Below are 12,337 nucleotides of genomic sequence, written 5' to 3'. Positions count from 1 at the left end.
AGACTCGTTTTGGTCCGCCATGAAGCGAAGTCAGAAACTCAAAAAACTTGAAAGAAAAAAGAAGAACTTGAAAGAAGAAGAAGATGAACAGAGGAAGGAGACGGTAGAAAAATAAAGTATTTTCTTTTACCTCCGTCCTAGATATTTATCTGAAGAAAAGCAGTAAAGACGTGCCGCTTGAAAAGGAAAAAACCGTCAACACCTGGAGCAGTTACGTGGAAATTGCGGAAGTGTGTCGGGTAAGACAGAGAAATCAAAAAGACAAGTCTGACAAGAAGATTGACCAAGAATTCTCGAATTGTTCCACTTGCAGAAGAACAACGCGAGAATAAGCAAATGTAGGGGAGAAATATTGCACAAGACGTAACTTAACTTCGCCCGGCCTAGATAAAACAACCCTAAACACGAAGCTATCACGATTACCAAAGAGCAAGGCGAAGATTAGAAGCACTTCGATGAAGAAAGAGTGTCAAGAGATGATTACACGATGAATACAGAACGAAGATCGGTCTAAAAGGAGTTGTGTGAAAGACATGAAAAGTAGCGCGAAGGACAGCGACATCTTCCCAAAGCCTGGCGAATAAGACAAACTGAAATAAGATCAACTAACATAGATCTTGCATGTGATCCTCAGTTGTATTCTACTAGTCATATTTTCCTATATATGGGTTCAAAAATGATAGAGAAAGAGAGATATCAATGAAGAGAGAAGTACTAAGGAAATCATCTAGAGAACAAAGATAACATCTTTAGAACTTAACATTTATCTTATATTTCTCCATTGTTGTATGTAAGTTCATCTTGAAATCATTGTAAGAACTCAATATGTTCAATACAAATTGTTCGTGAAGATCATTCTAGTGTCAAAGTGGTGAGCAATATCATTAATGTTTGAGTTGATACAGATGACTTAAGCTTTGTGTTATTATCATTACAATGGGTGTAGTTGTGGGATTTTCCGCAACTGCACATTAGGTGGGCTAAATACAGAAAATAAAATAAATTTTAGGGGATTTAATATGATTTGTGGGATCTTAGGGGGTGCAGGGCCAGGGTTAGTCAACTTTTGGCTTCGCCTCTAACTACATGACAAACTCAAAAGATTGGAGAAAAACTAAAATCTCTAACACTGCGCTTACACTTAATATCCAACACTCTTAATTGAAGGACATGATTATGTCTGTTCTTCTAAGGTTTGGCCTAGGTTTTCTAAAACGAGATCACTCGTCGAATAAGTGTTGAGACTATGGTTAGGTTTGGATAATAGTCGATTGAGAAAACAGGCATGTGTCGTTCTTTGAGAACTCCTAAATACTATCATCATTGGCTCCAATAATTTTGGTATGAGGACGTAATCAATATGACGTCTAGGCCTGAATAAAAATAGCCTACCGATGGTCACTTTGTCCCCATCAGAAGAACATGAAACCTGTTTTAAGGCATACTCAATATTTTTGAGGCATACTAAATGATGATGACATCTAAGGTATCTTTATAAGGGGTGTCTAAGCATACCAAAATTACTAGGTTATCTTTTAATTACATTAAATTACTTAGATACCCTTCCATTTAATTAAGAACTTAAACTAAAATAAATTAAATTATTGAAATACGCTTAATTAAATTAAAAATATAAACTAAAACTAATCAAACCTAGAATCAATCCTTATTCTTTCAACACATTTCTTATTCTTTCTTCTTTCTTTCTTTCTTTCTTTCTTTCTTTCTTTCTTTCTTTCTTTCTTTCTGTCTTTCTTTCTTTCTTTCTTTCTTTTTCTTTTTCCATTTCTAGCAGCCGAAGACCCTCCATAAAACCCCCGATAATGTATATTAGAAGGTATTTCACAAAAACCCATCTAGATTTTGACCATTATTGCTTAGCTTGATCGATAGAATAAGGTTTCTTTGATTATCAAAAGTTGGTTCGGACCAAAAGTTTGCGACAAAAACAGACGAACTTAGGCATTTTCTTATTTTTTTTGCTATGTGGAAGATCAGTTCGGCTGGATTTAGTAATTCAATTTTCATCCGATCTAGGGTTCAACGAAGTTCGGCACATTTGACTGCTCAATGTTTTCAGTCGAACATGTAAGCTTGGCGGAGTTTAATGCAATACAGTTCGGCTGATTTAACTTGTATAGGTTTTCATCCGAACATCACACCGTGTGTCTCAAACTTTTTTAGTTATTGGCCAAACTATGTTCTTTAAGGCCGAACATAGTATATACTTTAGGAGAACTTTGAATTATTAGCCGAACCTTATATCGAACAAGTCGAACTGTTCTTCTCATGAGAAGTTCGGCTCTTATATTTCAACCATACCAAGGATCGAACTCCGAATAAGTTTGGAAAATTTCAATTTTTTTGAGCTAAAAAAGAGAGATTAGACGTCGTATACGAATATACCTGTGTATTATTAGCAGAAGGTTCTTCATTAATGTATTCGTCCTCTGGATTTGGCTTCAAATCCCCAAATCTCAAAAACCCAAAAATATTTTCACTTCTTCTTCCTCTCTCAAAAACCCATTCTTAGTTAAAAATAAATTTTTTTTTCAACTAACTAACAAATTTTTTCTCAAAAACCCATTCTTAGTGCTTTCCGGGGAGTCAGTCTGTCAAAGGAGAATTTAATCTTTCTGAAGAGCTAGGTTAATCATCAAAGTTACCTATAATGGTTCATCACCACCACCTTCATCACCATAGAGGTCACCGCCACCACCACCGCCACCACCACCACAGTGGAAGCAATAATCCAGTGGGCCATCATCACCACCATCATAATCACCATGGAAACGATAACCCAGTGGTTCATCACCACCACCATGGAAGCGATAATCCAGTTGGTCATCATCAGCACCACCATGGTAATCATCATCACCACCACCATCCTCACCATGGAAACGATAATCCCGTGGGTCGTCATCATCATCATCGTCACCATAATCTAGCGATAACTTGGTTTTTTATTTCTTGTTACCATCGTTTTTTGAAATGCTTTGGTTGTGATAAAGAAGAATAAGTGTTAGATTGTTTTTTTTTTTTTTGTTTCCGGCTTTGATAATTTTGGGTTATGGTACGTGTAGTTATGTTTTAAACTCCATAAGCAATCGATTATCAATTAGATAACCAGGGATACTATAATCCAAGTATACGATATTTTTGTTCGTTTCGCTTAATTGTTCTTAATTTGGTGTGGTTAGGGTCATAACTCTGCCACTTCTTATACTGATACTGCCGCTGTTACAGCTACTTATTGCATTTGATGCTTTTGTATCAGTAAACTTTCATTAAATTTTGTGATTTTTTTTTTATTATTCTCGAGGAAAGTATTAAATTTTGGACTAGTACTTTTTTTTTTTTCTTTTTTTTGCTCGGTAGTATTAAGAAGGAAGGCAAATTATAAAGGGAAAGTCACCGTTTTAACCACGAGGGATAAAAGAAAACCAAAGATACACTATGGTGTCCGAATCCTGTCTATTTTCCTTATTTAGGTTTCCACTATTTGAGGGAACAAATCTAATTCTAGCGAAGAAAAATAAAGAAAGAGCAAAGTGGGGGATCTAAACAACAGGTGATCACAAATTCTTCTGATTACATATCATTTTCTGGATTTTGGCTGCACTTCTTTCTTTCTGTTTGCTTAATAATTTCTCTGAACATGGAGAAACTGTACCATGATATCATGTTGAACATCTTCTCTCGTTTACCACACCAATCCATCATCAACTGCAAACTAGTTTGCAAACCCTGGCATGATCTATTAAATAATACCAAGGAAGGTCTCCTATTTACGTTGATGATATAAATGTCCATGACAAAGAATACTCCTATCAAACACTTCGTAGAATAGATAATTTTTATCCCTTTGATGATCAGCTAGAAGAACCCTTGTGTGCCTTGTCCTCCATGGTTGGTTCCTGTAATGGTCTGGTATGTTTCAACATATTCCAGGACAACACTTGGAAGCCCGATCCTCAACGACGGAAGCAGGATCGAAGATCTAGGTGGGCTAAATCAAATATATTAGCCTAAAAATCAAAATTTAGGATGGGCTAAATTTTTTTCCCACAAGATTTGCCTTGGAAAAAATGAAAATTGGTCTGTATTTAGAATTTTGGGGGTGGCTGCAGCACCCCTAAGCCACCCCCAATTCCGTCACTACCGATCTTATCTACATCTGTAATACCGTAATCGGAGAATATGTTTATCTGCCAAGATACATCTATCAAAACGGATATTCTTCTGGTCAGTTGAATTTTCTTTGTGGATTCGGTTACATTTATTCCACGGATGAGTATAAAGTGGCGCTCCGTCACGATGTGGTCGGGCCTGTATTCTTGACATCTGTATAACCTAATGCCCCCTCTAAATTCCCGTAAAGCATTGACTTTTTGAGAAAAAGTAGGAAGTTAATTTCTTTTTTAGTTACATAGTTGTGTAATCCAACAGTTTTTAAACTTTTTTTCCACTTTACAATATGTGTCAAAATATAAAGAGGGACCACATACTTGAAGTATGTGGCCCGACCACATCGTACCCGCTCCGATAAAGTGGTTAGAATCTATAGCTGATGAGGTCATAAGTCCGCATACATGATCAACAAAGTACAAGTTTATACCGTTGGTAGCCGACAAGGGTGGAGAGATAAAGGAAGAATAAACCAACATATAAGTGGGAATGTTATAATTGCCCTTCATTGAGACTGACTTGGGACACTTACCCTTGAGCGACTTTAGAAATGCCCGTCGCTGCGCCACCATCATCTCCATCGCTCCCACCTCCACCACAATATCTAACGCCGCACCACAACCAGCACCACCACCTCCGTCACGTCTGCCACTACTATCAGCAGATCTATCATGATTTGTGTTTGATTTCTAGACCCGATTTTTTTAATTCAGAAATTGATTTGTTTTTCTTGGTTTCGATTTCGAGTTGAAGATTCAGATTCAGATTCCGAGTTACGGATTCAGATTTCTTTCTTTATTTATTTATTTTCGGTTTTAACTAATTTCTAAGCCAGATTCAGAGATGGATTTTGAGTTGCAGATTCAAATTTCAGGGAGATCGATTCAGTATGTATGATTTTCAATTTTGGTTGCAGAGCTTTTTGGAAGTTTGATTTGTGTTGATTTTTTTGTTTATTTAGATTCGACTGAGATCGAGATTGTTTTCTTTTAGGTTTTGATTTTAATTTTTGGTATTTTTATTGATTCTGAAACTAGTGATGTTCAAATTTTTGTTAGATTTGGTGATACTGTTTAGTGTATGTTCTTAACCTCCAAATATTGATTCGACGGATGGTTTTATGGGTGGTAACGATGGTGTCGTTGGAGGTGGCTGTAGTTGTTTGGTGTTTGTTTGTGAAGCTGTTTGATTTCAGTAGTTGTTATCTGGATTTAGTGATGGTGTAGATGCGGGTTGTTTTGTTTTGCAGCAGTGGATCTTGTTGGTAGTGGTATGGTGGTGGTAGTTGCATGTATTCTGTAATACTATGTTGCATGTAACGAGCCTAGATGTTGAGTTCGTATGCTCTAGCTTGTACAGATGATATAAAATTGTGATGATTCATTTTTGCAGAAATTGGAAGAAAACAAGTATCGCAAAAAGAAAAGTGTATCAGAAAGATTCACTTCTATGAATAGCTTGTACAAACATCCAGATGCTAGAGCAAGTACTTGTATGCCAGTAACTTTGGCAAATCAATTTTTGATGGATTTTTCTATGTCTTATGTCTGTATATGTTATGCAAAGCAACAAATACATGCTAACAAGATTAAATATTTCTTACCCAGGTACTCAATGATTCCTACAGTTCTATACCTTGGTTTCTGAGGTTCAATTACCTGGTTGGAGAGGTTGTGCAGCATTTTAGATTTTCTGTCTGTCGATTTTATACTATTTTTCGTGTGTGGACGTTAAGATTTAAATGTATATTTTGGCCTGCCAGGGAACTTATGTCGCTTCCACTGCCCGAAGCCATGACAAAGATTACCAGTTACTCGAGGAGCTATCATTTGAGGCTTCAACGGAGTAAATTTTTGGATTTTTTGCAAGTCACCAGGTGCTTTTTTATAGCTACTTAACTTTTCAGTGTTTCTTAAATGTCCCATAACTGTAATGATAGTACTAATGCATTTCATTTGAATTATACACTTCAATAACTAATTGGAAACAATTTTGGACTTCGTTTTTGGTATCTATCACTCAAGCGGAATGTTAAAGAAGTCGTGATGCTATTAGCCAGATTTTTGATTGGCAATTCGGAATGATGTGTATTTTCTTCGTTATGTGGTTTATGGTTTCATTTTGACTACTAAATAATTTACAGTACCTAGTACTTGCTTGTAGAACATTAGACTAGTGAATCTCGTAATGGTGTTTGTTGATCGAAGAGTCTTTTGTTTGAAGTATGTTGCTACATGGTCAGTCTTTTCCTTTTTTCTCTTGTTGTTCAATTTGCATTTATTGATCCTTCAGTCTATCTATCCAAGAACATACATACATGGTTTCATTTTGGCTTGGGATTAACAACAATTTTACTTTATTTAGTTTGCTCAATTACGTTCTTGGACTAGATTTTGGGGACAACTTGAAAAAGCTGCTTTCACGGCGGTGGTGGTGGTCGGTGGCGGTGACCAGCAGCAGTGGTCGGTGGTGGCGGTGGGTTGAGGTGGATTTGGGTGGTGGTAGTAGTTGGAGGTGGTTTTGGGCGGCTGGTGGTGGTTGGCAGCGGTGGCGATTGGTGGTGGTGGATGGCGGCGGTGGTGAACAGTGGCGGTGGTTGGTGGTGGACGACGGTGGTGGTGAACAGTGGTGGTGGACAGTGATGGTGGTGGACAATGGTGGTGGTGGGTGGTGGCGGGAAGTAGAGGTAGTGGGTTCTTTTTCTTTTTTTTTGAATAGTGGTCAGTTATGGTGATTTTGTATATACACTATACAAAAGAGGGTATTTTGATAATGTATTAATCTTAGGGATATAATTTAAGTTGGTAAGGGTATATTTCGATGGGCCCTATAGTAGGGGTATATAGATAATGTTCCCATTAGTGCACTTCACCCTGCTCGTGTTTGGGCAAACGAAGCCTTTTACTGGTCTACGTGTGGTAGAATAGTGGCTTTCGACTTAGCAGACGAAAAGTTCAGAATGATTCCTCTACCACCCTCTTCACAGATTCCGGATACATGTATAGTTTCTCCAAGATTATTAAGAGGGTATTTATCTATTATTCATTCAACTAGAGGTGAAGAAAGAAGATTTGTTCACATATGGACATTAAAGAGGAAGAAAAAGGTGTACTAGTGCCGCAATGGAAGAACCCGTATTCGACGATTTGTGGTGTTGGAATGAAGAGTTACGTCCCTGATAGGACGGGCCGTCTGTATGTTCCCTTCGCAATTACAAGGAGTAATCAAGTTTGTTGAGATTATTAGTCCCACATTGTTGGGCATTTTAAGATCCTACGGTTTATAATCCCCCAGGGCCTCTCCACTCATTGCCAATTGGTTTTGAGCTGGATGCCCGTATTCTAACATGGTATCAGAGCAGGCTATTTGCGACGAGTCTTTGACCGCGCCTTTGTTCTGTGTCACCCGATTTATTGTCAACGTGTTAGACCCAAAAGGCTACACGTGAGGGGGCGTGTTGAGATTATTAGTCCCACATTCTCTGGACAATCTATGATCCTGCGGTTTATAACTCTATGGGCCTCTCCACTCGTTGCCAATTGGTTTTTGGTTTTGAGTTGGATGCCCGTATTCTAACAAAGTTTTACTGTGGTATAAAGGATTTCTCTTTTACTATGATCCACATACTACAACTTTAACCAAACTATGGATGAGGATTGGATGTTCATGAATAAAGCACTTCCCTATTTAAACATCCTTGTTTCGCTCGAAGCATTGGAAGAAAAGTCCAAGAGAAGAATAATAGTCCCAAATTTCTAATATCTTCTTACTAAACATTGAATATAATATGGAATGACCACTATACTCATTATCGATTGGTTTTAAGTTGGATGCCCACTCATAGAGATTTTAGGATGAAGGATAAATTTTATTCCAGACTTGATGTCAAGAAATGAATATTTGTGGTCTTTAAGTTTCTTATATCTTAAATATCAGACACCATTTTTGGGAGCATATCATGTTTGTGATCTCAGGCTAGTCATAGTTTGTGATCTCAGGCTAGTCATCTTGATGTTACTGATTTTATACCATGTGATTAATTATTCATCATCCTTTCCCCAGTTGTTATATAAATAGGTCTTACCTATTTCCACCAAGACAACAAGTTTTTGGCCAGGAGAAATACAATACTCAGAAAGGCAACTTTGCTAGCTTCCCCAAAAGCTTTCACCTTCTAATACAAGTCAAGTAATACTCTTCCAGAACTGTTCTGGTCTCAACACTCTCTTCGCTTCCCTCCCTAAACCTTCCCTTCTCCTCCTCTTTGTGACCGAAGCAAATCCGGAATGACCATTTCTTGGTTTAGGCCGGAGTTGTACAGATTGATCTCTCGAATTTTAAGTACTCCAGTGCAGTACATTTGTTTAGGGTTTAGATCTGTTTCTCACTCACCTACCGGAATTACCAAAATCGGCAGAAACGATTTTCACCCATAAACAATCACCCAGCGCGAATTTCAAAAGAGGTTCGCACAAAGGAAAGAGACAGAAAAAATGTTGATCAAAGAACGAGTCAATCTTTCTCAATAGCATGGGAAGTTGATGATAAAAAACGAGAATCTGAAGAGAAAAGTGCGAGAATATAAATTAGGATAGAATATGGAGAAAGTTATAAAAGATTCTGCAGAGAAAGAGACACTGAAAGGGAGGAAAGGGCGAAACAAATGGATGGACAACAGTGGGACAAAGTGTATCAATATGGGCGAAAAGAAAATAAGATGAGCAAGAGAGCGTTATATCAGAACGAACGATGGGAAAGGATGGATCGACACGAGAACTACATTGAAGAGGTAGCAAGGGGAAACCAAGCTGCCAACGATGCGCTTCAAACAACATTCACACTGAGGAGGGTTGAAGAATCCCACAACATAATAAGGGAGAAAATCTACAAGTGCGATAACAAAACAGCCACGTTGGAGGTCAGGTCCTCACCCGAGCCTGAAAGAAAGGACAAGGAAAGAAGAAAGATTATTTGTCACATTCCATTTATCATGCGAAAACCATATGCGAAGGAACATCATCTACAATGCTAAAATGATGTAACGAAGAAAGAAAGCTACGTACCAACAAAAGAAACATTAATATGATGCAAACTTCTTTCCATATGCGGGCAAGCCAAAGGCAAAACAAAGTCCACACTATCATTTTGTAAGACCTTAATAGGGGGCAGCAAGTCATTATTTTAAAACCTCCAAATAGGGAGGCTGGGTACCCAATTTTGGATTGTCAACTTAGTTTGCGCGGTTGTGCGACGGCGTTTTAGCACGACCACGTAAGAGGCGTCAATAATCCCTAAAGCGCGTCATATCGGGAAAATCCTGGAGAAGAGGCGAAATAAATACCTATCTGCTGGAGGCCACTGAGAACGAACCAATCAACGAATAAGTCCTCCGGTATGGGGTGTAGAAAAATGACCTAGTAAAGTATAAGGATTTCCTGGCTTGGATACACTCGGTCCAAAGAAACCCCACTTAGGGTGTGATCTCGTGCCACAAGCCACATAGGCGAAGGGTATGAGGTCACGATAACACTTGTTGTTGAATAACTAGATGGGAGGAGCCCAACTAAAATGGTTAGGGGTGACCTTCTTGAAAGGACAATTCATGGAGAATATAAATGTACGACACCCTCCATTAGGGAGTTGAAATGTGTCAAAGACGACAATGTGTTGGGGCTTTTTACTCACGGGAGTATCTAAGGCCTGGTATATTGTCGCAAATACGACCTGAGGAGGTAAACATACTAACACAGTTAAGTCGAGATCGATGGCCAATGACTCGAAAGAGCACATGGAACTGAGATTTCGTCAACAGGTGAAAGACCCTACCCAAGGAGACCATAAGTCCGTTTAGTTCTCTATGTGGGGGAAGGAAATAAGACCTTACTTAGGAGGCAAATAAAACCTATAAACATCATGCGGATACAAATAATAAAGGAGTACAAAAGAAACCGAGGCAATGAAAAAGTCGCGCTGAGGCACGAAGGAATGCAAAGGGAACACTCCATTATCGGGCTAAGTACAAGTTTGAAATTGGAGTTATTTAAGTTAATTATCCTATTAAGTGTGATAATATAGCTTTATATATTATTATTCATATAAACATATGCATATTACACACCCCTTATATTTTCGCTCAAATCTTAAACTTGGTATTTGCATGAACCTTGAACAAACAATCGCACTCTGCACCCCTTCTAAAAACATCATCTAGTTCGCTTACATAAATATTCGCATCGACTATGTGATAAATTTCTCATTAGACTAAACGTAGTATTTAAAGTAATAACCCTCATTCGAAAGTGGGAAGCAGAGGATAGTATGGGAATGTTAAAATTTACATGTTTCCCACCTCCTCAGTCAGACACCTTAAATACGATAAGACGCACTTGCATAAAAATCAAAACAATGTCGATAGATCGGCATAGGACCCTTAGCAATGTACAAAAAGAAAAGGATTTATCCATTATATATACATATACTCTAGTCCTGAATTTCTAACACATAAAAGAAGAAGCAATTGAAAGTCATGCCTCCCGAGCTTGGGAGCGCCCAAAAACTATTTCAAAAAAGATGTTCAAGGAACAAAACTAAAATTGTGCCCAATCAAGTAAAGGAGACCCAATTTGGGAAGGGCCGACAGATTCAGCGTACGGAGTACCAGGAATGTCTCTTTTAGGAGATGAAGTAGGTTCTTGATGGCTGACCTCCGAACCAGAATCTATCTCGCTAGCAATTTGGAGAAGTTGGTGCTCGCCTTGGCCATCTCTCGCGGAAACTTCATTGAATTCTCCTTGACCATCTTGATCAACAAATTCTCCCTCAGAATCAACGTTCTCCTCATAAGTTTCCTCATCGCCACTATATCGTTCAATCTCATAGACCTCTTATTCATCACTGGATCCATGCTCCACAGGTTCATCTTAAGGCACAAAAATGTCGGGAAAGTCTATAGTAGGAAGACCATTTATAGTGCTAATTTGATCAACAGTTTCTCGAGCAACTTGCTTACACTGCCTCTATGCCTAACGATCAGCGATAATAAGAAAAGCCCTCTTGAGATATTTCAACAACGCGTACCTAGCCTTCAAACCCTCTTTGTACTGCCCGGCCTCAGTCTTCACGCGAACTAGCTCGTCATTTGCGAAAGAAAGCTTCCCGGACAAATCAGCAACCAGTTGGGAAGAAGAACCATCGCCGCTCTTATCGTTTCCGAGTGGGTTGTTAGTAGTAGCTACCTTAGTAGTAGTTCATCTTTTTACCTAGCTATATAATGCTAGTACTCTGTAGGGAAACGCTATCAATTAATGAATCAGTCTATTTTCAGTAACATTGTGTCAAACCTTTGAACTAGCGGGATCTTACCATGAGGTTTGAGAAAAACCACTATCCACCTCAATTCGTAAGAATTGAAGATTATCTTACCCAAATTCTGACCCGACCTTGTCATCGTACTCTTGGGTACATGAAAAAAACCTTTCTCCTTCAGTGAAGTTTGGAAATCTTTAAGACCACCCGACCACTTCTTTGCAGGATTACGCTTAGAACTGCATGGTTAAGTATGGGAATATTAAAATCATAAAACTCGAAGTAACAATGGTGGAAGGAAAAACCACAAAGGTCATAATCACATAACAGAAAAACAAAATGTGAATAATTGAAGCAAAACTAACTCACCGAGCAGATGATGGAGAAACAGTAGCAGGAGAAGACTCGTTTTGGTCCGCCATGAAGCGAAGTCAGAAACTCAAAAAACTTGAAAGAAAAAAGAAGAACTTGAAAGAAGAAGAAGATGAACAGAGGAAGGAGACGGTAGAAAAATAAAGTATTTTCTTTTACCTCCGTCCTAGATATTTATCTGAAGAAAAGCAGTAAAGACGTGCCGCTTAAAAAGGAAAAAACCGTCAACACCTGTAGCAGTTACGTGGAAATTGCGGATGTGTGTCGGGTAAGACAGAGAAATCAAAAAGACAAGTCTGACAAGAAGATTGACCAAGAATACTCGAATTGTTCCACTTGCAGAAGAACAACGCGAGAATAAGCAAATGTAGGGGAGAAATATTGCACAAGACGTAACTTAACTTCGCCCGGCCTAGATAAAACAACCCTAAATACGAAGCTATCACGATTACCAAAGAGCAAGGCGAAGATT

At 38.4% G+C, this 12,337-nt stretch overlaps 1 protein-coding gene and 1 long non-coding RNA gene across 2 annotated transcripts; one reads left to right on the top strand and one right to left on the bottom strand.

The window, feature by feature from the left end:
* Positions 1 to 2,666: 2,666 nt before the first annotated feature.
* LOC113309818 (eggshell protein 1-like) lies at positions 2,667 to 4,769 on the bottom strand. Its single transcript, XM_026558332.1, has 2 exons — positions 4,721 to 4,769; positions 2,667 to 2,944 (listed from the first exon to the last, which is right to left on the bottom strand). The coding sequence occupies exons 1-2, from the start codon at positions 4,767 to 4,769 to the stop codon at positions 2,667 to 2,669; spliced, it is 327 nt and encodes a 108-aa protein (XP_026414117.1).
* Positions 4,770 to 5,619: 850 nt separating this feature from the next.
* LOC113313716 lies at positions 5,620 to 5,993 on the top strand. The gene is made up of 3 exons (XR_003342003.1): positions 5,620 to 5,680; positions 5,796 to 5,858; positions 5,951 to 5,993. It is a non-coding gene; the product is annotated as an uncharacterized LOC113313716 (long non-coding RNA).
* The last annotated feature ends 6,344 nt before the right edge of the window (positions 5,994 to 12,337 follow it).

This window comes from Papaver somniferum, chromosome 9 (genome assembly GCF_003573695.1).
Source record: "Papaver somniferum cultivar HN1 chromosome 9, ASM357369v1, whole genome shotgun sequence".
NCBI classification, from domain to species: domain Eukaryota; kingdom Viridiplantae; phylum Streptophyta; class Magnoliopsida; order Ranunculales; family Papaveraceae; genus Papaver; species Papaver somniferum.
Note: the sequence above shows the minus strand (reverse complement) of the source record. Positions and strands in the feature narration are given on the sequence as shown.